Source organism: Enoplosus armatus, chromosome 4, assembly GCF_043641665.1.
Source record: "Enoplosus armatus isolate fEnoArm2 chromosome 4, fEnoArm2.hap1, whole genome shotgun sequence".
Lineage (NCBI taxonomy): Eukaryota > Metazoa > Chordata > Actinopteri > Centrarchiformes > Enoplosidae > Enoplosus > Enoplosus armatus.
This window is the reverse complement of record NC_092183.1, coordinates 17,413,184-17,435,795: the sequence shown is the minus strand read 5'-3', so window position 1 is coordinate 17,435,795 and position 22,612 is coordinate 17,413,184. Positions and strand designations below refer to the sequence as shown.

Below are 22,612 nucleotides of genomic sequence, written 5' to 3'. Positions count from 1 at the left end.
TCCCGAGCTCATGTTGCTGAACACGCTTTCAATTTGTTTTCATGTGATGTTAGCAACTTTTAGGCCTCTACCAGGGGCCCGGAGCATAACCCTGGTTTAAATCGCCAGGTTAGACTAATCTAATCAAGCCTGTCTGTTGCATGAATATTAAGACTGACTTAATTTGAAGTAGGAAAGTTAAATAAACGTTGTGTGCAACCCCACTGAAATGTGCAACTGTAAGTTTTTCCATTCTTTTGCTGACCTGCTTCAACACTGACTCTGTTGGTCTCCCAGTATGTTTTTAATAAAAATGTAGCAAACAAATTCAGAATATCACTTTAACAGACTATGTGGATGTGCAGTGAGCAAGTTCTGCAAAAAAAAACAGAAATATAAAATAGAAACATTTACTATATAAAATAGGGGAAAATATGCAAAGTATACCTGTTTTAAATTTTTTGTTGCATCAATAGTCAAAATTTTTAAAAATAGTTATGTTTAATTTATAAGATGAAACATTACACAATTTCTGAGAACGCTTTAAAATTGGTCTATTGACAGTGTGAGAGCTTCTCCTGCAGGGGTCCCTGTTTCATCGCTAAATAAATGTGGCTTCAGCAGGCCCTGTTTTTCTTTCACTTCCCACCAACTTTACAAAGTTTGACTCAATAAACCTTTCATGTTATAATGTGATACTGATCCGTGGCAGCAATACTTAACAAAGGAAATGAAGAGAAAGAAAACAAAAAGCAACAGTAATAACAGTAAGATAGAAGAACAGAAGGAACCTCATAATTCAGTACTTTAACTACAAGATGACAGAAACTGAATTTTAATAATGTCAGTGAATCTCAGGACAGAAAACAAGAAAGCACAAAGAAAAAGAAAAGACAACAACAGACATTTTGCCTTGCAACTACCCACAATGGGTTGTTATCAACTCTCAAGTCATATTTGACTCTGATGAGATGCTATAAAACCAATAGGCTGATTATGAGCATCTACACACTGTAATCATCACTTTCCACAACAGACAATCAGCTGGAATCCCATTGCAGTTTTTCTCATTCTTATCAGTAGGGCTATTATGAGGACCTGCAAGTCCAAGCCTTTTTAGTGATAATAATATAACATAAAATGATATAATCTCCTATATCATTTGATATCATTTAATTGATCATTTAATCTCCTATATCATTTGATATAGGAGATTAGAATTTGCACCTCACTAGGCTACACAATGCATAAACCTTAACACTCTTAGCCAACAAAATGATTGCACTGCTAAAATATGCTTATAATTACTGTGTCTATAATTACAGTTAATCCGTGCAGCACTGAGCTGTTCAAGTTGTTACTTTTGAAGAGTGGGGAACATAGTTTATGGTGGGGACTTGTTTGGTTTTTGTATTGGGGACCAGAGCCAAGGGACTGGAGTAGACTGACAGGAAGTCGTTGTTCATTTGACCAATCGCATCAAGAGAAGTCCAGCAGGACGGAGTCCGCAGAGAGGAGCTGGAGAGGACTCTTCCCACTAGCATCTACTCTGTTTGTAGCTACGTTAGCTCTGGCAGTAAGTTATTTGACCAGCCTTCTTACAGCTGGCTGGACGCACGAAAGCAGTGGAGGTCTGTCATTTTTACTACGATATAGACGAGTAAAGCAGCAGGTGAACTAATTAACATTTCGGGTGGAAGATATCGGTGGAGATGTGTAATAAGCTGCATTGGACACTAAGGACATACCTGGCTGCCAGTCTATCAACTGACAGCTGTCACCGTACCTAGCTGCTTAGCTAGCTGGCTAGGTGAGCTAACGGCTAACAAGTGTGTTTTTTTGGGCTCACAGCCTGGCTAATTTAGCCAGCCAGTGCTGCTCTCGGTTCACAGTGGAAAGCGGCGACTTCCGCATGAACGTTGTGTCTTATTCTTTTCATAACAATATTTGACCCCGCCTGCTGTTCAAAGTATGACTTAGAAAAGGAGCGTCGGACAGCGGTGTTTGGAATATTGGAATATTTTGAGGTCCAGCTAGTTAGCTAGCATTTAGCTTGAAGATAGCTGGCTGCATTCATTCAATTATTGAAAAACTGCTAAAGCGACACCTCAACGAACGGAGACTGGTTACATCCAATCATAATTGTTGATACGATACTAACACATTTTGGACTTGGCCGTGCTTTGGATAACCTCGGGGGGGAAATGAAGAAATTTTTTGATTCTCGTCGGGAGTTGGTGAGCTCTGGGCCTGGCTCTGGAGTCGGTGGAGGAGGCGCTGGTTCCGGCGGCGGTGGCAGCTTCATCGGACGGGTCTTTACCATTGGACGATATCAAGTGACCGTCGAGGAAATTGTCGCCGAAGGTGAATTATGTGGCTTTCTGTTGTTTTAATTACACACATGTCACACAAACACTTTTCACTAGATCCACAATCTGAAGTGAACCACATTGTTGTGAGGATGGCCAGTTAAGGATCGTTAGTTGAATGAGTGGGCCTGTTTTTGTTGGGCTATGGCCCAGCTAGAGCACCAACGTAATGATACACCACCACCTTTAGTATTGATGGGAAAGGCAGTGGTCATGCTTATTGGCACAAAGATAACAGTGTCAGTTGTGACCACCACAGGCAGCTCTTTAGATGTTCCTTTACTGGCCAGGTAGCCTTGCTCTAATCAGCCTTTTCCTCTGTGGCCTGAGCTTGCTTGCTTCTGTGAAATGATCACTAGAGTGAGGAACAAAATAAGATTTCAATGCTGAAATTTCAAATGTGGGAGAGGGTGTGGTAAACAGTTGTTCAGATTGACTTCTCTTTACATTACAGCACTTTTTACCTCAAGGCAGGGAGGAACATTGTATAACTGGATTTTGTACTGTGTTGTTAAGGACCAATGCCATGCTGAGTCATGTATCTTGATATTTACAGAGGGAGTGACAAATCCCAAATGTAGATTTTAGATGATTGGATGAACAATTTTCTTGTTGGTTAGAAGGGAGTAAAGGTTATTAGGATGTACAGCCACATAAAACATGACCTCTTGACAAGGTGGGTCTTAAATACCAAATTCCATAACACACTGGGGACCGGCACTTTTCCATGTTAAAACAATCTTGCATGTTGATTAGCTTTAGTAGGTGAACTGGTCTTGACTTTAAAGGTAGTCTTTACCAGAACATGGTTAAACAGGTTTCGCGATAGAGTTTTACAGGTTTCCCATGGTCATTTGTCTTTGCAATGAGAGTCTGCCATGCTCTGTTAGCTAAGAGCGCCTGTTACTAAATAATAGATGAAAGAAGACTGATTAATTCATCAGTACTATAGATGGGCCCCATCTGTTTGGCCACACCGTGGCTTTATGAATGGGTTAGACATCTAACCTAAGCCCTACCCTGCACTGAGATGTTAGTGGAAACTTTTTGTGAAATTTGTTCATTTCTGTCCTCTGAGTGAGGACTTATTGTAGTTTTGTTATTAGTTCTGGAAAAACTTTGGACTTGATGCACTCACTTGAGAGAGGCAACATTGAGATTTGTGATTCTTGGGCCCCATTACCAGGATTTTGTATAGATGGTAAAAATGAATAATTTCCTCAGTATTATAAATCTTTAGCGAAATATTAGTTGGAATGTTTTTCTGCAGATCATATTTTTTCTTGCTCCGGCAGTGGACCTGCTGCTTGCAATGAGACTCCCCCCAGTGTCACTAGACCTAGCTGGCTTAGCTGGCTGCTTCATTTGGAAATTGTGTTTTTTTTTACCCTCTGTCTGCTGCTGTCATTGTTGAAGTCTGTTGCCTTTAGCTGAAATAAACACACTTTTCACAATATACAGACAAAAGCAGTCAGAGGGACATATACTGGCTTCTTTAGCGTCAGGGCCAGAGGTACATGCTTGGAATCATGTCATTATTGTAGTTTTTATTTGATGCTATTTTAGTTATTACTTCAAGCAGATGTCTGTGATTTGTTCTCAATTAGTTGTGTGAGGATTTTCTGAGACACAGCTCTCTGTCTTTACTATCAACACGATATGTTTTCTTCTGTCTATATAGAGTTACTGCTGGTAACATTAGCCCTGTTCTGGAGATGTATGTGTAACGTGTTGCATTGTAACAGAGACTGTGTACCCAGTTTCTGCTGTTAGACTACACAACAAGGAGCTTCAGTGAGTCATTCCCTCATTTGTAAACCAAAAGCATCCAGTTTTCTATGCAAAAACTTTCATTAACTAAGTCATAGTTATAGTCCATAATCCATACTACTTTTGTCTCCAGTAGGGGAGAGTGCTTTTTCTTGTTGTCATTGCAGTGTCACGTAACCTTGCAGCAAGCGTGTTTGTAAACAGTATAGTAGTTGTGTAGACATGTGTAGTAGTCCTAAGCCTAGAGGGTAGTTATGCAAGTCCCATTACACTGATGACAAATTGTGACCGAACACTATTACCATTCAGTGTGCTTTTCATAGCACTGCCTAAAGGTGTATTTTTGTGTGCATTTTCTTGAGCGTGTATGTATAAGTTACAGTGGTATAATCCTAACAGTCAGTTACGTCAAGAGGCAGTAGCTATTTGTAGCTGTACTTACAATTATTTGTCTACTGAGATTGTAGACCACTGCTAAATGGTGTTTAAGAAGGCTGCTAATCCCTCTCATTCCTTAGAGGCATCTCAGATTAGACTGTGTAAAACAGCGGGGGTTCAACTGTCTGAACTCTGACACACACACACTTAAGCCCTGTGTTTCATGTGCTCATGAAGTGTCCTTCCCTCTCTTTATTATGATTCAGGATAGGGTCTCAATTAGTTTTATGTTGTTTTCATTGAAACTCACTCAAGCACATCACTTCTCTGTGTCTTAATGACACTAATTGCTCAGCCAAGTGCTCTGCCAGCCAGTACCATTGTTTGTTGGTGCAGCACTGTGTTGCAGATTTTTGCACTTCATGAAATGAAATTTCCGGTATTGAATTTATAGCTGATGATATCAGTGAAATTGTGATGTGTTATCATCCATGGTGACCCAGCGCCACCCTGCCGCATACAGGACAGAGCACTGAAACTGAAACACACATGATTTCATAGTAGTCTGAGGGTTATTGTATTTATTGAACCATTTAGACAAGCCTGTTGAGAAATTATTCAATTTTGCTGATTCTCATGGTCTTTTGTACTCCATTCATTTCTTACAGCACACAGTAATCTTGCCCAAGGCAGTCTTTATCAAACATCACCCAGACAAGTCACGTGGAGCTGTCCTTGGCTTAGTGATGCCAGCTGGATGAGTCAGCCCTGTGCATGGCATTAACACAAGCTGTGAGAGGAGAAAAAAAGAGCTGCAGTAACAAAATTCAGACCTTTACAGTGAAAACTGTTACATGCTGTCAACATACAATCAAGAGAGAACCAAATGCCAGCTGAGGCCTGTTTATATCTAGAAAAAAGACAATAGACTATCGCACAGTTTAGTGCAATTTTCCAATACTGGATTTTTATGGCACAATTTATGGAATTTTGAAAATCGCAAGATTTGTGAGTTTCATGTGTAAATGCTATCTCACAGTGGCTTGACTGAGGTATATTTAGTCTCATCTGTTGAAAGAAATATGTTTTATTCATCTCTGTGGAGGGATACAGCCATCTCGTGGTTTTACCCATGTGTCAGCATCACTGCGACCAAAGTGGGATGATGAATTCTCTCACTTTATGTGTCTTTTGTCAGTGTTGTCTGCTTCTTGTATCCTTCCCCTCAGCACAACTGCTGACTCACACAGTGCTGTTTCAAGCTCCTCTTACCAGTGAGCTAGCCCGCCAACCATGCACTCATCATCACATACAGTATTCCTTTTAAGCACTCCTTTCCTTACCTCATCATCACTGTGATAACATGAAATACACACATGTATACATATATTAGTTTAGAAGAAGACGTTTCCATTATTAAAAGTCCAAAAATTCAGTGGAACAGGATGTTTTGAGATTATCGTTCTGGATTACAGCGTTTTTAGTCTGTGTTGTACTTTTGAAATTTGATTGTGCTCATTCTCTTACTCCTTGTCTATTTCTGCTCATTTGCAGGAGGTTTTGCCATAGTTTTTTTGGTGCGGACTCATCAAGGCCTACGTTGTGCGCTAAAAAGGATGTATGTCAACAACGAACATGATCTGCAGGTCTGCAAACTTGAGATACAGATTATGGTGAGTAAGACAGTCCTGTAACTGACTGCTGAGTGCAGCAAACTACACTGTCTTTTCAACACTACTCGGATATGGTCTTGTTGGAAAATGTAGCTTGTGTAACATAACTTACCACATACAGAGAAATATGGAATTGACATTGAAATACTTGCTTTGATTTTCTGAACATTGTGGTCTTAACTTGACTAATCCTGAATGCTTGAAGTTCTATTTACAAATGTTCAGTGTACAAACACTGAAAATTATCTGAAAATACTCTTTGGCCCAGGAATAGTGATGGTAACAGAAGTAATTAACACATGGGATTCTTTTGAAAATGTTGAATTAGCACTTTGCAATCTAAGCTCCCTTGTCCGTCCATTTTCTAACTAGAGTCCTTACTGTAAGTGAAACTAAACAGTTCCTGTAGCCACACCCTGGGTGGCATGACTATCACTGGATGGTTATCGTCAATACTTTCAGACCTTTGGAAGAGAATCAGCATCACTCTACAGATAAAAATGTGTAGTTACAAACATGGATGTGTTTTGTGATTTACTAAGCCAAATGTTTTAGGACTGTAAAATCTATAAAAGCTTTATTTCCATTGTTTGTCACTGTTGCTTTATCTGTGTTTGTTTACACAGAGGGACCTAGTGGGCAACAAAAACATAGTTGGTTTCCTGGACTCCAGCATAACTGCAGTTGGAGCCGGCGACGTGTGGGAAGTCCTAATCTTAATGGACTTCTGTCGAGGTAAATTGGCCCACCCCCCATCCCTCTCTGTCCCTGCTGAATTCAAAGCTCCATTACCCTCGGCTCCTCATAGCATCCTGTTCAGTTCGAAGGCAAATGTTCAACTGATAGCTGTTCTGGTCAATAGAACTTCTGTTTCACTCAATATATAAGTGAGTGGTGTTATTTATAGGAAGTTCAACTATTAACATTACTGTCTAGTTGTTGAAGCCTCTGTAGAGTAGAGTTTTTTTGTGTAATTTAACTTTAACTTATTTAGTAGTTTACTTTGAAGTATTTGAAGCTATCTTATGCTACATGCAAGATACAAGCACCAATGTTAATGACGTGTTAGAGAAACTAATTAGAGGTTTAAAACAATTCTTCAAGTAGTTAACTTTTCAATATAAAGTCTTTCATAAAAGATAAGTAATGATAGCCATTTAGGGACAGTGTTAACCTGGCATCAGCTGACATTTCATAGACTCTTAGTTGAACTATTTGTTTTACGCAGGTGGGCAGGTGGTTAACCTAATGAACCAGCGGCTACAGACAGGCTTCACTGAGGCCGAGGTGTTACAGATCTTCTGTGACACGTGCGAGGCACTCGCTCGGCTTCATCAGTGCAAGAGTCCAATCATCCATCGAGATCTCAAGGCAAGTCTAATTAATTTCCCAATATGCACGTACTACCCACTGCATAAGGCTAGCTAATTACTGGCCATACTAATAAATTCTCAGTCATTTATTGTGACAGTGTTGTTTACTTCATGTACTATCAGTTCTGACTGGTCTCATCCTGTCTCCCTCACGTAGGTGGAAAATATTCTTCTGCACGACCGGGGACACTACGTACTCTGTGATTTTGGAAGTGCCACTAACCGCTTCCAAAACCCTCAGACAGAAGGGGTGCCAGTTGTGGAGGAGGAAATCAAAAAGTGAGTTTTCTGAGCTCTTTATACCTTCTATCCTTTCTCTCAGTAAAATTCAGAAGCTCATTGGTCTGCTCTTAAAACCAGGTACACTACTCTGTCATACCGCGCTCCAGAGATGGTCAACCTCTATGGTGGAAAGATCATCACAACAAAGGCAGATATTTGGGTGAGAAGGACTGCGTTCATTTGCACTATGCTACATTATGATGACTGTATGATCGTATTAATTCACCTTGATTATAACATGTGTGTAAGTACTGACAAGCTAGACACAGACTCACATTTACCTGAAATGTGTTTATTATTCTCTTGTCTGTACAGGCCATGGGTTGTCTACTGTATAAGCTGTGCTACTTCACGCTTCCCTTTGGGGAGAGCCAAGTGGCTATCTGTGATGGAAGTTTCACTATACCAGACAACTCCCGCTACTCCCAGGACATGCATTGTCTCATCAGTGAGTAACCCTGTTCCTCAGAATATACACATATGCGCATCCTGTGTATGTGCAGTTATTGTAAGTTTGAATGTGAGTTTTCATGTGTGGCCGACACAAACTAAACATCCTTTGTTTGTTGATTTCTCAGGATACATGCTGGAACCTGACCCAGATATGAGACCAGACATCTACCAAATATCCTACTTTGCCTTTAAACTGGCTCGACGAGAGTGTCCAGTCCCAAATGTACATGTAAGTCACCATGGCAATGGGAATGGCAGGAGTTTGGGATGAGAACATGTTGTAGAATTTGTAATAAATATTAACAGTTGGGTCAGCTCTTTCTTTTTAATCATTTTGGCCTTTTTATGTATCTCATGTACAGTGGTTTCAGTTGTCTTGTTGCTGTCTAAGGAAAGTAATCTAGGACGTAATGATATTGGAGAGAAGCTATGCTTTATAGCTTTTGTGAGTTGGCTGCCCTCCATTCATCGTGCCCTTTTCTAATGCATTTACAAAGTAGCTCAGCACTTGGTCTTCTGATTCAGCCAAGTTCCTGACCTCAACCCTTTAAGTATTATTAGTGCGCAATAATGGTGCATTCATGGAAGCTGCAAATCTATACTGGAGTGAATGTTTAAGAAATTTAAACTCAAATAAAAATTGCAAATCCCCTGTTTCCCCTGTTTTAGAATTCACCTATTCCTGCAAAACTTCCTGAGCCTATCAGAGCCAGCGAAGCGGTGGCCAAAAAGAGTCAAACCAAAGCCAGGTGAGTGAAAAGCAAAGCATTTGAGTATTATCATTGTAAGAAACCTCGACATTACTAGTCAGTTTTCTCTTTTCCTTCCATCAGACTCACAGATCCCATTCCTACCATGGAAACCTCAATTGCACCTCGGCAACGGCCCAAGGCTGGCCAGGCTCAACCCCAGCCGATATCAGGCATCCTTCCCATCCAGCCAGCTCTCACCCCACGCAAGAGACCCAATGTGGCTGCTGGAGCACCCCAGGCCATAGGTATAAGAAGCTCTGTGATACCTCTGTGTGTCAAGGTTAAGACCATTCTTACTAGGTAATAGGGGCATGCTTTACTCAAAGTGACATCTTGTATTGATTCAGCATAGTGAACTGCTCAAGAATTTGACTCTAAAGCCTATGAAGGGCTTGTTTTCCCAGTGGATCGATTATCCCATTCTTAAAAGGCTTTTAATTGTCTTTTTATGATGACTTTGACAAGGCCATCCATCTGTGTGGCCTAAAGACAGAATAGATGGTGGTGGGATGTCACATTAATTACAGCAGCGTATGCTCATGTTTTATTATGCAGTTCTAACTCACTCATTCGCTGGGTCTCCAACTAAGCAGTGTTTGTCGTTGAAAATGTACGTGTTTGAATAAAGCAAAAAAACACTATAGAGAAAATACCAAAAATATTTATTTATTTAGCTATGCTAAATGCTTTATGCTAAATGAATGCCTTGATATATTAGAATATTTCCTAGTTTTTGTCTTCTGATGAAAGTGGATATTAGGCCCAAAGCATCAGCTTGCCCAAATAGTACCACTCATTGAAAGAGTCTTTCCATTTTTCTAATTGGAAGGTCCTTTTTGACAGTCCAGGAGGCCTACAATTATGCAAATACTTGCACACAGACACAAATGCACAAACTCTTAATTCACCTTTCATCTTTACAACGTGTAAAGAGTTTGTGTACTTGACAGTTTGATGAAAACAAGAATCTGACCAATTGTTGCATTCCTCAGGTCACCAGAAAAGTTTGATGTGATAAATGATAGGTCTATGTTTTTCTCCCTTCCAGGTGTTGGTATCAGTGTCCCACCTACAGCTGCAGCTGCTGTCCAACCTGCTCAACAGGCTCCTGCTGCACAGGCTGCACTGCAACCAGCTCAGACAGCCAACATGCAGCCACAGGCTACACCACAGCATCAGCAGCTCCTCATGAAGCAGCAGCAAGCCTTCTTAAGCCCACAGAGTAACCAGCAGGTAGGCATCCTGGCAGAACAAGAATGAAAATACATTTTGGCCTAATTGAGTGTGTTTAAATCTCACTCAGGGATGCTGATGGATGATATGTGACAATCCTCTCTACACGTGGTTACACATTTTCAGCTGTGCCATGTCTAATTTTCAAACCAAAAAACAGCATCGAAGCTTTTCGAGCAAATATTTTCAGGATGTTTGGAACTAACGTGAGGAATAAATGTTCCTTTATTCATTGAATATTCATACATTCTTTAGCCGAGTAATGCTTTATTTTCTACCACGTCTCAACCAAGTAGCTGTGATTGACAACAATACAGACACAGTTTGGATTATCAGTTTGTTTAGCTGCTCCTGCTTCAATAAACAATATCACTATCCATGCAGAAGGGTTAGGGTTTCACATTATGCGATACCACACACAAATTGCTGTGATGAGCCATAATCTTCAACAAACAAACACTGCTTGTTTGTTTGACCATGCAATCAGTTTATCTTGTGGTTCGGACTGTAAAATGCAACCACTATGATTTCTTATTCATGCTTTCATTTGAATTTAAGTATGCATAAATCGTCTGTGACACACCTGATCATTCCCTCTGCTAAGTTGTTGTTCAGTGTAGTTAAAATATTACATACTTACAATACTGTTCATCGCTGGTGTATTCTGCAGATGGAATCTGTGCTTTAAGGGACAAAATACTTTTATTATAACCTAAAATGATGTAAAGAAATCTCTTCTCACCCGTGTTCCATTGTGTACTGTCAAAAAGGAAAATAAACCCTGAAAAGTATGCTATAAAAGGCTGCTGCACTTGTCAAAGTGTCATAATGACAAACTGGGCCTTCCTCATGCTTGGCTGTGTGGTATTTCTATGTAGCATCAACTGGTACAGAGCCTCCACCAGCAGCAACAACAGACAGCATCTCAGGCGTCTTCCCTGCTGCAGTCCAAAGCTAAGCCTGTTCCTCCAGGTGTTACCCTGCAACTGCAACACCAGCAGCAGCATGTAGCCCCTGTCCATGAAACAGCAGCTTCTCATCTGACCCCCATCCCTGAGTCTGCAGTCGTTGGTCCTGCAGCTGACCCAGAGGTTGTGGTAACATCGTACTCCTGCTGCCATCTGCTGCTTTTTTGGGCCAGGGAGTTGATTACCAGCTGGTCTCCAACCAATCACATCTGAATTTTAACTTTTCCTCTTCTGGGGCACAGGGAAGGCAGGGATGTTCTCACAGAATATATTAAATGTGACAATGTGAATGTCATGTAGCTAGAAATGCTTAATTTGATGATGTCGCCATTAGAAAGAGATCACTGTATAAATCACCAAATCAGCGTCTTTCAACTCAAAATTATTTTTTTTATACTTTGTTGACCCTACGTTTGCCAAAAAGCTGAGGCTTAGCAGTTTGTCAGTTAACTCTCGATTCTTGAGCTGTATCTGTTGCTGTGGAATCTCTTTACTCCGAACACTTTCTCTCTTTTTTTTGTGGTTGTGGTTTAATCTGGTCTTCTTTTTCAGATTTTCTTCTCCAGTGGATCTTGCTTGCTTGGTTTTTTAATATTTGGGGTTCTGATTTGTTTGTTTTCCTTCATGCACTACACAAAAATTATTTCTGTTGGCAACAAGGACATTTCCTGTCATTTTTACCCCTCTGTATCTTCTTCTTCTCCTTATAGACACCCGGCCGAGGGATTCACAAAGTTGGCTCTTTGACACCCCCCTCGTCGCCAAAGATGGCCCCCAAGAGTGGTCACAGACGCATCCTGAGCGATGTCACTCACAGTGCCGTGTTTGGGGTTCCAGTCAGCAAGTCCACCCTGCTACTCCAGGCAGCTGCAGCTGAGGCCAGCCTCAACAAGTCCAAGTGAGCAGAATTAACTCCCTTCAGTGATCTGAGGATGAACTGTCTTTTCATGGCACTGAATGAGCTGAGAAGGGCAATAGACAGACCATTCATATGACAGAACCCCGAAGGAGGATAAATGGCCCATTTACATCCCAGAGAATCCAGCTTAAGAAGAATCGCTCGATTCAGTCTTTAAATAACTCTGTTCGCTCTCTCTTATTTGCATACATCAGTAGGCCAGTGTCCACAGACTTAACACCCATGATCAAATTTCACTGTGCACTCTTACTGTTGTTAATGTTTACACCTCTGTGTACTGCAGATCAGCCAGCACTACTCCTTCTGGCTCCCCTTGCTCGTCCCAGCAGAGTGTGTATCATCCAGGTGATGCTGACGCCCAAGCCGCCTTTACTGCACCCAACACTCAGCCCAGCTGGAACCCCTTTGGGGATGATAACTTCTCTAAGCTAACAGCAGAGGAACTGCTCAACAAAGACTTTGCAAAGCTAGCTGAGAGTAAGTTCAACCTGTTCACTGCATACTTACACCTGCAGCATTGGAAAATAGTTGTGTGATCTCAAAATGATTGTTACTTTGTTTGTGCACAGCTGCTGCACCAGGAGAGAAGGTCACAGGCTCCAGTGAAAATCTCATTCCAGGGCTCAATGCTTTTCCAGGTAAGGCTTTGCCTCATTTTTCCCTGTATGCCTTCTTATTTCTTTTCATACTTTGTTTCTCAGGAGCCTACTCTTTGAGTGATATATCAGTCACAAAATGGACATTTCTCTCAATATCTACATGCAACAATTCCATATTAACAAAGGTGGAATTCAACCATTTAGCTTTGTGTGTTGTTAGCTTATGTCTTCTCTATCCCCTAGTCGCACCCAATCTCTTCTTCTGTTGTTTATGCTCTTACGTCCCTTCATTTGTTCTCTTCTATTTTTATTCACTGTGCAATGTTAAGCTGAAAGATCCGCAGACATCATGAGTGCAGGTTCAGCGTTGTTGACTGTCCCGGACCCTTTTAATACCCTGTCCCTCTCTGACACCACAGGTAATTTTCTTGTCACAACATGACGCAGAACAAGCCGTGTCTTTGATTCTCTCAGGCCTTGCGCTCTTGAGCAAATATATTCTTAGGGCTTGTGAGTCACTTTTCTTTGCTGAAATAGTTTCCTGGATATCACACTTCCCAGTGGTTAGTTTAGTTTTTTGGTTTGGATTTGTACACGGCCTTATCTTGTTGACATAGCAAGCAGCCTCACAGTGGCTCCTTGTCAGCTTCCGTGAGCAGAGACCGTAGCTACAACTAGATTGCATCTCATTTGCGGATCTGTGCTTTCGCTGTTGCCTGGCAACGCAAAGGACAAATTCTCCTTTGTTAATTGGATTGCCTTACTGCTGGAGGAGCCTACTTACCAGTGTCTCTAAGAACAAGGGAAAGTTAAGCAGGCTGCCTTGTTAAAATGATGACCCAGCCCTTTATGTTGTCCTCAGTTCAGCCTTTAGCCCTTTTGGAAGTACATGGCTTTTAGCTGTGCAACCTCTTTTATGTAGTTGCTGTTTAAGGCCTGAACTGAGAGGATAAAAATGTTGAGGCTATTACGTAATCAGGGTGTGGTTAATCGTCTCTACCCAGCATAAGCTGTCTCTTTGACACGCTCTGTATCACTCACTCAAACAGGATGCACACACAACACAGTCTGACTTTTGCTGATGGAGCACAGAGCTCCATCTGAGCAGCAGCCTCTTTATAGCGTACTGTATAGCATTTTCAGCATTACATATGTTCTCTATTGACTTTACTGGGAAAAGTAGCTTTTTGACATTTAGGATTTGTGGAAAGCTTTTCATCAGTGTTGGCCTCTTTCCTATAGTGAAGGAGGCAAAAGGTCATATCTGCTGTGCCATATTCTGAGCCAACATATTCCTTGTCTAAGACCCCATTTTGCCCCATAGCAGTTTCTTGTAAGTATGAGTTGCAATGAAAAGTCGTTTGTTGTTTCATGCATGGACTGTATTTCAGCTTAATCAAACCAGTAATGTTTTATAATAATAGAGGTGCATCATTTTAAGAAAATAATAAAGTTTTTTGTCTGGTCCTAAAATGAGTTATGAGGGTTGGCATGTGGACAGTGACAGCGCATTGGGACAATCTGTTATGAGCACTGTGAAGAAACTCACTGATTGCCGTGGCTTGTATTGTACAATTAAATGTTTGGTGTTTGTACTTCAAGAGTGTGGATAATCCTCATTGTTTTCTGCAGTGACTATTTGGTACCATAATTCTACTGGTAAAGGATAGTTTTGTCCTTTGAATGCATGGATTTCATTGATTTCATGGATTCACGTAGCTTACTGGTCTTGGAGTGTGTGGTTGTGGTGGGAAGAACTAAATAAACTAACAAATCGTCCAATAACTCTATCATTGCATTATGGTTTTGTTGACGTTGCGAGCAACCTCATTTTCGAGTCAGTGAATGTAAAATTACCTTGAAATGTTCACATGATGGTGTTCATGTAACTTTTAGTTTACTGTATTATAAATATTACTAAACTATAAATATCCTCATTGATTTTGTCCATATTTAATATTTTCCACATTTCTAGATCACATCTCTTTAGTTTTTCTGCTCCTTTTTTTATTTGTATGCAAAATCCTCCCTCATAGCCTTTTTCTCTCTCTTGCCCATCTGTCCATTACTTCTCTCCATCTTCTCTCTCTGGCTCGCTCACAGAGAAGCTGATTGAGGGACTGAAGTCCCCTGAAAATTCTCTGCTGCTCCCCGACCTCTTAACCCTGGCTGACCCCTTCAATAGTTCTGCAGAGAGCACCATCAATGGTACTAGCTCTGTTTTTGTCCCCTGCCTTGCCCTAAAATCCCCCGTCTGCTCTGCATGCGTCTTCCTTGCCTTTCTTCTCCTGTTTCACTCACATCGTCATGAAGTTGGAAAGACCCACTGGGGGAAGGAGTAAAGAGGGCCTTCATCAATGTTGTCCCCACTAAGGCAATCTATTTTCTTTTACGTTGCTAATTATTTCTTTGTATTACTGTTTTTTTTCCACTTGCTGTCTCCATGTAGCAAAGGCAGACGTGTGTGTGGATGCACTGATTCCTGGTTTGGAAGCCCCCCAGGCCCAGCGACATTCTGGCCAGCCAGAGCTCATCCCTGCCAGCATGCCAGGTTAGCATCCTGGACCACAGAGTAGGAAGTCTTAACCTGATTCTTTGCAGCATTTTCAACAAGGAATAATTGTTTCCAATTGTGCTCACGATCCCATTTTCACACAACAAGGTTTTTATTGAGGGATTTTTACTACAGTAGCCACAAATAAAATGTATCATTGACAATCCCCATTGTGCCAGATCACACTGTCCTGGCAACAACACTGCAACAACAAAGTCATTTTGGCCTGTTGCTCTTTCAAAATGGCAGCTAACTTCAGAGACTGTAACAGTTGCAGTAGTGTAGCGCAGTGATGTGTACCATCACTCATGAGGTTTTCTAGGGTGTGACGTAGTCTATGCAATGACAGCATTTAACAGATTTTACATTATCGATGTTAATCTATAATCAAATCTAAAATTTGATGTTGATGATTATATGCTTTCAGAGATAAAACGGTAAACTGTCTTTACTAACAAATAGCTTTTTCCTCTGCTCCTGAACCGAACAATCTTATTTTTGCTGTAACCCCTTGTCCCTCTGGCTTTGCTTCATCCTGTCTCAGACTCTCTCACTGGGGAGGACTCTCTGCTGGGTTGCGATCTGTTATCTCATACTTCTCCTCATGGAAACCAGTCTGTTTCTGGTCTCCCTTCCTCCTCCTCCTCCTCCTGCTCCTCTGCTCCTCCTGGCTCTGGATCCTGTCTGGAGGAGCTTCCGCCTGGTCAGACAGCTTCTGGTAAGACCTCCCCTTTGCAGCACCTCTCAGCTAGCCTTATATCTGCTGGGTGTTTCGGCCCTTGAAAACCATCTCCACTACAAATCCTTCCAAAACGGGAGGGCCCGTTCAAACAGAGAAAACGAGAAAGTGACACATGTGATATGGAAATGGACTTAGACAAGTTCAATGACAGCTTCACAGACCCTTGACTCATTTGTAGAAGAGCCAAAAGCCACCTAAAATGCATGGCTTTTAAATACTGTGACTGCCCTGACGCCATCTATTTTTAATATACTTGCATCCTCCTTTCTTTTTGCCCTTTTCTTTGGCTGAGTTAACTTCTTTCCCCCTCCATCATTCCTCCACTTCCTCTTCCTTCACCGCAGACTCTGCTTTCCTCATGTCGTGTGGGGAGAAGGGCAATGACGACGAGTTTGACCCTATTCCTGTGCTCATCTCCAAAAACTCAAATCAAGGTAAGGTTAACAGAAACCCGAGATGAGCACTCACACCTGCTGAAGCCGAGACTATGAGCCACAAAGATGAATGACCCCTAATTCAGATACCAAAGCTGTTTCCTGTGACTGCTGATGTGAGAAGTCTTGTATGGGATGTGCTTGTCACATTAAGGCTTTTTTATCCCATCAAGCTCTCACATTAGTCTCTCTTTTGTTTCTAATGTTACACTGCCAATGATTCTCCGCCTTGCAGGTGTATGGCTCTTTTGTAGTTTATCTTGAAAGTCTCCTCATGTTAGAAAGGCATTCCCTTACTCTCCCCCTGTAATGATTCAGCTGTATAAAGATTATCTCAGCTCACTCTCTGCCTGTTTCTCTTTCTCTTTCTGCCCTCCCGTTCATGCATCATTTTCCCTTCAACTCCATCAACTCCTCGCTCTTAATTTCACCATACAATCTCTATTAATATTACTTATTCTTTTGCTTGTTTTTTCACAATCTCCCTCGGCTCTTCCATGTCCATTTCTGTCTCTCTCTCTCTATTTCTGGCACGTTTCAGGTGGTCACTCGCGCAGCAACAGTGGCAGTTCAGAGTCCAGCATCCCCAACTTGGCCCGCTCCCTTCTGCTGGTGGATCAGCTCATCGACCTCTAGAGGGGGTGGGAGAGGTCGAAGGGGCAGTGTGCAATCCTAACAAAGGGAGGGAGGGTGGGGGATAGAGATGGGGAAGCAGAGGCACTTAATGTAGCACCTTATGAAGTGAAACAGAGGAGCCAGCATAGATTGGTTCAGTGGAACCTTTCTTTTTATGTGCCTCCTTGGCCTCAGCTCCATCTCTAGTTGCCTGATAAGCTGGTTTCATATATCTCTGCTGGCCGTTGACATTCCCACGCTGGTAAAAATCTTTTCATTAACGCCCAAGCATATCGTTTGCTTCTGTCCCAGCTACGCCATGGTCTTCCTCATGCTTTCCTCATACTTGCATTAATGTCCCTCATAGAGTGCACTGCCATGGTGTTTGACTTTCATCGTACTCACATGTTAAAACTGCTTGATCACAGCTGCATCGTGTTCACTTTGTGTACTCGTTCAGGGTTGAAGCTTTATTTAAACAAGCCACCTTCAGGCATGCTCATTTGTGTCAGGGGTCTGACGAAAGAGTGAGGAGTCAAAATGCTGTAGACCTCCAGGATAATGTGATGCACTTTCCTGTGAACGCTTAACTATTTACCAAACAAAGATGCACCCTGAGGGAACCACTGAGAGCTGTTTGCACTGATTGAACCAGTTTGTAAAGAGAAAAACAAGTCAACTTTGGGCAGTCTTTACATTTCCCAAACTGTCGTGGTTTACTGTACTGTGCATGGAGAATAAGGCTGCCTTTTTCAAGCATTTTGTTTGGATTTGATCTCAGTGCACACATACTGTATAGTGCCATCTTGGGAAGTCAAATCTGTTCAATTCTGTGCTACTATTCCCATATAGACCATTAACTATGTTTTTACAGATGTTTATCTAAGTGGACCTAGAACACATTATTAAGAGCTGCAGCTGTAGCATAAATGTATATTGTCACCTCTTCCTGGGTGTTAATCAGGGCATTATTTCTCCTGAGTCTACACATTAATCTGTCGCTTGTGATGATGTCTTGAAATCCTGAAACTGGTGAAGTCAGTGTTAACATGGCTGACTCGTTCGGCTCCATTACCATGGCAGGATATTTTCACTGTCAGCATTATCTACAACATTTTGGAAGACCATTAATGGTATGTGTGCATTTGTTTTTATGTGAAGGGTCATGAACTCACTGTCTTTGACCCATTGTCAAGATAAGCACAGCAGGAACAAAAGGGAAATTATTTGACCTGTAGCCATGCCAAAGCTAAAGGAAAGACTTTATTATTATGCTACGTTTGCCACGTGTCAGTCTGCTGTCAGGGTCAGTGAAGATGAGCAGATTTTTAGCAGCACACCATTATCACAGAGAGGGAGGTACAATGTAGAGTTAGTTTGTGTAGGTACTTTGCTAACAAATAACCATCAGCTGTCCTACCTACCCAATCTATTTCTACCACATACATAGAGGTCACTTGGCCAATGTGACATTCATCTCAGACAGAGGAGAAATTCAGAAAAAACTCCTTTATATGTACATAAAATCACTATTATTTTTTTCCTAATTTTTGCTCTTGTCAGCATTGGTAAAAGTAGTTTTTAGTGTGTAAATTATATTTAAAGGCATTTCATCTATCATGGTATGAATACATGTGACTATTATTGATAGTGCTTTGGAATGAATGTATGAACTGAGTACAATTATGAAATATGTAAAAAAAAAATTAAGGATATATAGATTAAAAAAAATTGTGTATGAAGCTGTATTTAAGAGTGCAAAGATGTTGACCCTCTCCTGTCCAGAGTCCCTCTGTCTTTTCTCTCCATTCACATCAAGCATTCAGCTTGTGCGTTTGTCTTAGATGTCATCATTGTTACATGAAACAAAGTGCTTATGACTTAGCTGACTGGGTAGTATTTTAACTCTCCACCGCAGTTCTTTACATAACTATGGTACTTGTAAGTTACTGTATATTACTGGGATAGATTTTATCTAATGGGCAACAAAACAGAGCTAATGGTGGAATTTGTTTCCTAATATCTCTGTAGCACCTCTCATCTGATCACAATCACTACAACTGACTTTGCATTACATCTTTAATGTCAACATCCCACCAAGTATTACCTTTCATTTAGGCTTTTCTCTAGCCAGGAAAGGTCCATTGCCTAGGTGATATGCCATCAATGGTGTATAGCTTTCTCCTCCTCCTCCCAGTATGATATTGTAAAGGTCATAGACATCAACAATACTCTAAGAATTGGCATGGGTAAATAAAACTATGCTTTTTTCTTTTTTTTCTTATGTTCGGTTAAGTCATTTGCATTTTTGTGGCTAATCTATGCAATCCTACAATAATGCTTCATGTTCTTATCAGACACTACAGTGCTGTGTCCTGTAGAGTTCTAGCCTCGGCTGTAGAGTTTTACTTGTGTTGCTATGTGAAACCAATGTACTTGTTGTGCTGGTTGGGTTGATATGGTGGCAAGTATAAAAATTTGGTTATATCAAAATGTTTGACATGATTTGGCAGATGTCTATATGTCAAAGCAGGACCATTATGGAGTGTGTACTTCTATTTTTATGAATTAAGGTTCAAAAAGAGAGACACTGAATAAAACTCATTAATGTGAATGTAAATTAAGTCTCTTTGGGTCACGTTATTTGATTTTTACTCAGAAGAGCAAAAGAGCCGGCTGACTTTATTGACGGTCTGAAGGTTCATTCTTCCATTTTCATTGTTTTAATTAGCACACAGATCGTTTTACCTTCTGGGAACCAAATTAGATTGCAGACACTCTAATTTGATTGTATCCACTAAGCCCTTTTCTGCTCAGGTTTCAGTATTGAACCATTATTTAGTGTGTACCTTGCACTACGGAATTATGTTTGCACCTCTTAGTACAAGTATCATCCAACACCTGTTTGTCTGACAACTTGTGCGATTGTCCTTTTGAGCTTTAAAAGACTATTCCAGTGTTTTTTAGTTTTTTTCCCCTATTCCTCTTTCTTGTTATCCCTTCATATCTGTTTCCTGTATGTTGGTAGACATGTATTTTAAAATCACATTACTGTTGTGATTCCAGGCCAGGGACTTTGGGTCCGTGAATTGTGTTCCTTTTTGCTAGATTGCACCATAGATAGACTGTAGAGTCTATGAGCTGTATTGTGAGAAATTGATATCTGTTATTCCACATGATTACATTAGTCTACAGTGAGTGAACAGTCTCAGCGTTTGTTGTTTTGGTAGTCAGCTCTGATCGGTGAGATGATCTGTAGATAATTTTTCAGTGTGATTAACTCACTCCGATCATGTAGGAAAGTGTATGCAATGTGAAATGGGTTGTGGACAGTTTAAAACAAGTGGAGAAGGACGTGACCCAAGAAGTAAAACAAAAACTGGTGTTTTCCTCTTATGGCTGCAACTAACATCTTCCCAAGAGCTGCCTGTTAACAGCTGCTGTCTACACTGCTGAGGTAAGACTGATCTGTCTCTGCTCATCTTTGCAAACCTGTCTGTCCCTAACTACCTCCACTTTTGCTGTGAAGGCTCTTTGTCCTTGTTTCCACAGACCTACTGACTCCCTCTGAGCTCCCTCTACCTCAACACAATCAGTTCTAACTTAAAGCATAACTGCCGTCACCATTTCACCTAACACAAGGCACTGCTTTTGGAGGTTGAGGATACTGTAGCTGTGCTGAAACTAATTTGTGGAAACAAGATTATTTGATGTTGTAATGGTAGAGCAGGCGAGTCTTGTCTGTATTATGTGACTTGTTCAGAGTAGAATATGTCTGTATTGTCGTAGTCTTGTGCTGGTTTCTCACTGTTGGGCCGTTCTCCTTGATTCTTCAGTGGTTACAGATGTTACAGATGGTCCATCGGTCATATAGTATGTTGTGTGTGTGGCTGAGGTTTGATGGTCTGGTAGATAAATGGGCAGCTGGACCTGAGATGGTAACATTTCTTGTTACAATATTTATACTGTCTAACATTTTTTGTTCACCTCTGATATGTTTTTCTCTATCTCTGCTCTCTAATACAGATGTGCAAGGGGAGAGTAATGGCTACTCTGTGCTTGGTGAGGGACAAGAGACTGAACCTCCAGAAGGAGATCCTCAAACAAACGAGGGATGTGTGCACTCCAGCGACGAAGATGAGGAGAAGGAAGCCCATACAGAAGAGCAGCAGGATGAGGGAGCTATTGAGAGTCATGTAGCAGCCCATGACTGCAGCGGCTCCAGACCTCTGCTGCTGGACTCTGAAGATGAAGAAGAACAAGGACCTCAGTTAGCCCTCCACTCATCACCGCACTCCAGCGCAGCACCAACACAACCATCTACTACCTTCCATCAACCTACTCTAAGCACCTTTGCTCAGAATCATTCCCAGCATGTACATGAGCCGGCAAAGGGGGCAGAAGTTGCTGCAGATGTTTTCGCAGAAGCCCCCTTTCGGATTGGGCAAGAAGAGGCAAGTGATGTGTTTGCAAATGCTCCGTTTCCACGTGCCCTCCTTTCAGCTCAGCAGCAGCTCGATGTATTCTCTCAGGCTCCTTTCGGAAAAAGAAAAGAGACGGCAGGAGCTCAGCCCAAGACCTCATATCCTCACGCAGCTGGAGTTCATGCTGTAACCCCCGATCAAGGTGTGTTGGGACAAGTTGCCCAACAACCGTTCCGCCCACAAGCTCTGGCCAAATATTCCCGACACTTTGAGGGACCCATGCCCCAGCAGCCAGTAGCAGCTCATAGAGTCGTGTCTAACGTGAGCAGGCAAGCCGCTGTGGCGTCGGTCCCCGTTGGACCTCTTCACTCATGGACCTCGGAAGTGAGCGCTATAGACCCTTTCGTCTCTGCACCCTTTCACCTCAAGGCCCCGCAAGAAAAGCCCTGAACGCACACTCAGAGGTCAGGGCAGTGGGTATCAGCGCCACTGAATTATGCAAACTATAACAGGCGTACTGCATGCTGTCACCAGCGCTGCAGCTGGACTGCAGGCCTGCATGGATCTCATCCTTAACTGGCTCCGATTAGTTCTGATAGTGCAAGATCATCTTCACACTTGAATGCTTCGTTAGAGTAAGAAAACTGACATCATTCTCAGACTCCAAGTCGCTTTTTATTTTTCTTGGCACATCCTTTTACCTTTTGAATTGTCCTTAACCCTTTTGGTACGTACATCTACTACACAAAGACAATATGGTGGTCAAGCATTTGATTGTTTTCTTGCCTACCTCAGTTACATTTTGTGTCAGCGCTACAATACCACACAGTGAGGGAGTTCGTAGATTGTCTGCAGCTTTGGCAGTTTCATTTCCTGTATGTTTGAGCTTTACTGTGAAACTATGATCGGATGACGCCTCATTCCTCCATTGTATTAGTTCTCAGAAAGGACAGATTCAGCTCGAGTCCCAAGATCATAACTTCACAGAAGCTTGGAAGAGGGAGGAAAAGACACTGTATAGCACAATGAGTGAGTGAAACACATCTGCAGTCTCTCAACACTATTGTGAGATTTTTGTGACAAGACGTTTCAGAG

General features: G+C 41.6%; 1 protein-coding gene across 1 annotated transcript; it reads left to right on the top strand.

The window, feature by feature from the left end:
- The first annotated feature begins 2,183 nt into the window (after nucleotides 1–2,183).
- LOC139283965 (AP2-associated protein kinase 1-like) lies at nucleotides 2,184–21,967 on the top strand. Its single transcript, XM_070904079.1, has 21 exons — nucleotides 2,184–2,343; nucleotides 6,051–6,169; nucleotides 6,796–6,904; nucleotides 7,398–7,540; nucleotides 7,700–7,821; nucleotides 7,903–7,984; nucleotides 8,140–8,272; nucleotides 8,403–8,506; nucleotides 8,947–9,026; nucleotides 9,111–9,274; nucleotides 10,078–10,262; nucleotides 11,141–11,359; nucleotides 11,941–12,128; nucleotides 12,433–12,626; nucleotides 12,719–12,787; nucleotides 13,078–13,167; nucleotides 14,852–14,956; nucleotides 15,198–15,299; nucleotides 15,847–16,020; nucleotides 16,389–16,478; nucleotides 21,120–21,967. The coding sequence occupies exons 1-21, from the start codon at nucleotides 2,184–2,186 to the stop codon at nucleotides 21,965–21,967; spliced, it is 3,480 nt and encodes a 1,159-aa protein (XP_070760180.1).
- Nucleotides 21,968–22,612: the final 645 nt, after the last annotated feature.

What these genes read in the sequence shown, in the direction of transcription:
- LOC139283965 (XM_070904079.1), top strand. Translation starts at nt 2,184, where the DNA reads ATGAAGAAATTTTTTGATTCTCGTCGGGAGTTGGTGAGCTCTGGGCCT. An exon ending in TGGAGCACCCCAGGCCATAG is followed by an intron (nt 9,275 to 10,077) that starts GTATAAGAAGCT and finishes TCTCCCTTCCAG; the next exon opens with GTGTTGGTATCAGTGTCCCA. An exon ending in GCCTGGTCAGACAGCTTCTG is followed by an intron (nt 16,021 to 16,388) that starts GTAAGACCTCCC and finishes CCTTCACCGCAG; the next exon opens with ACTCTGCTTTCCTCATGTCG.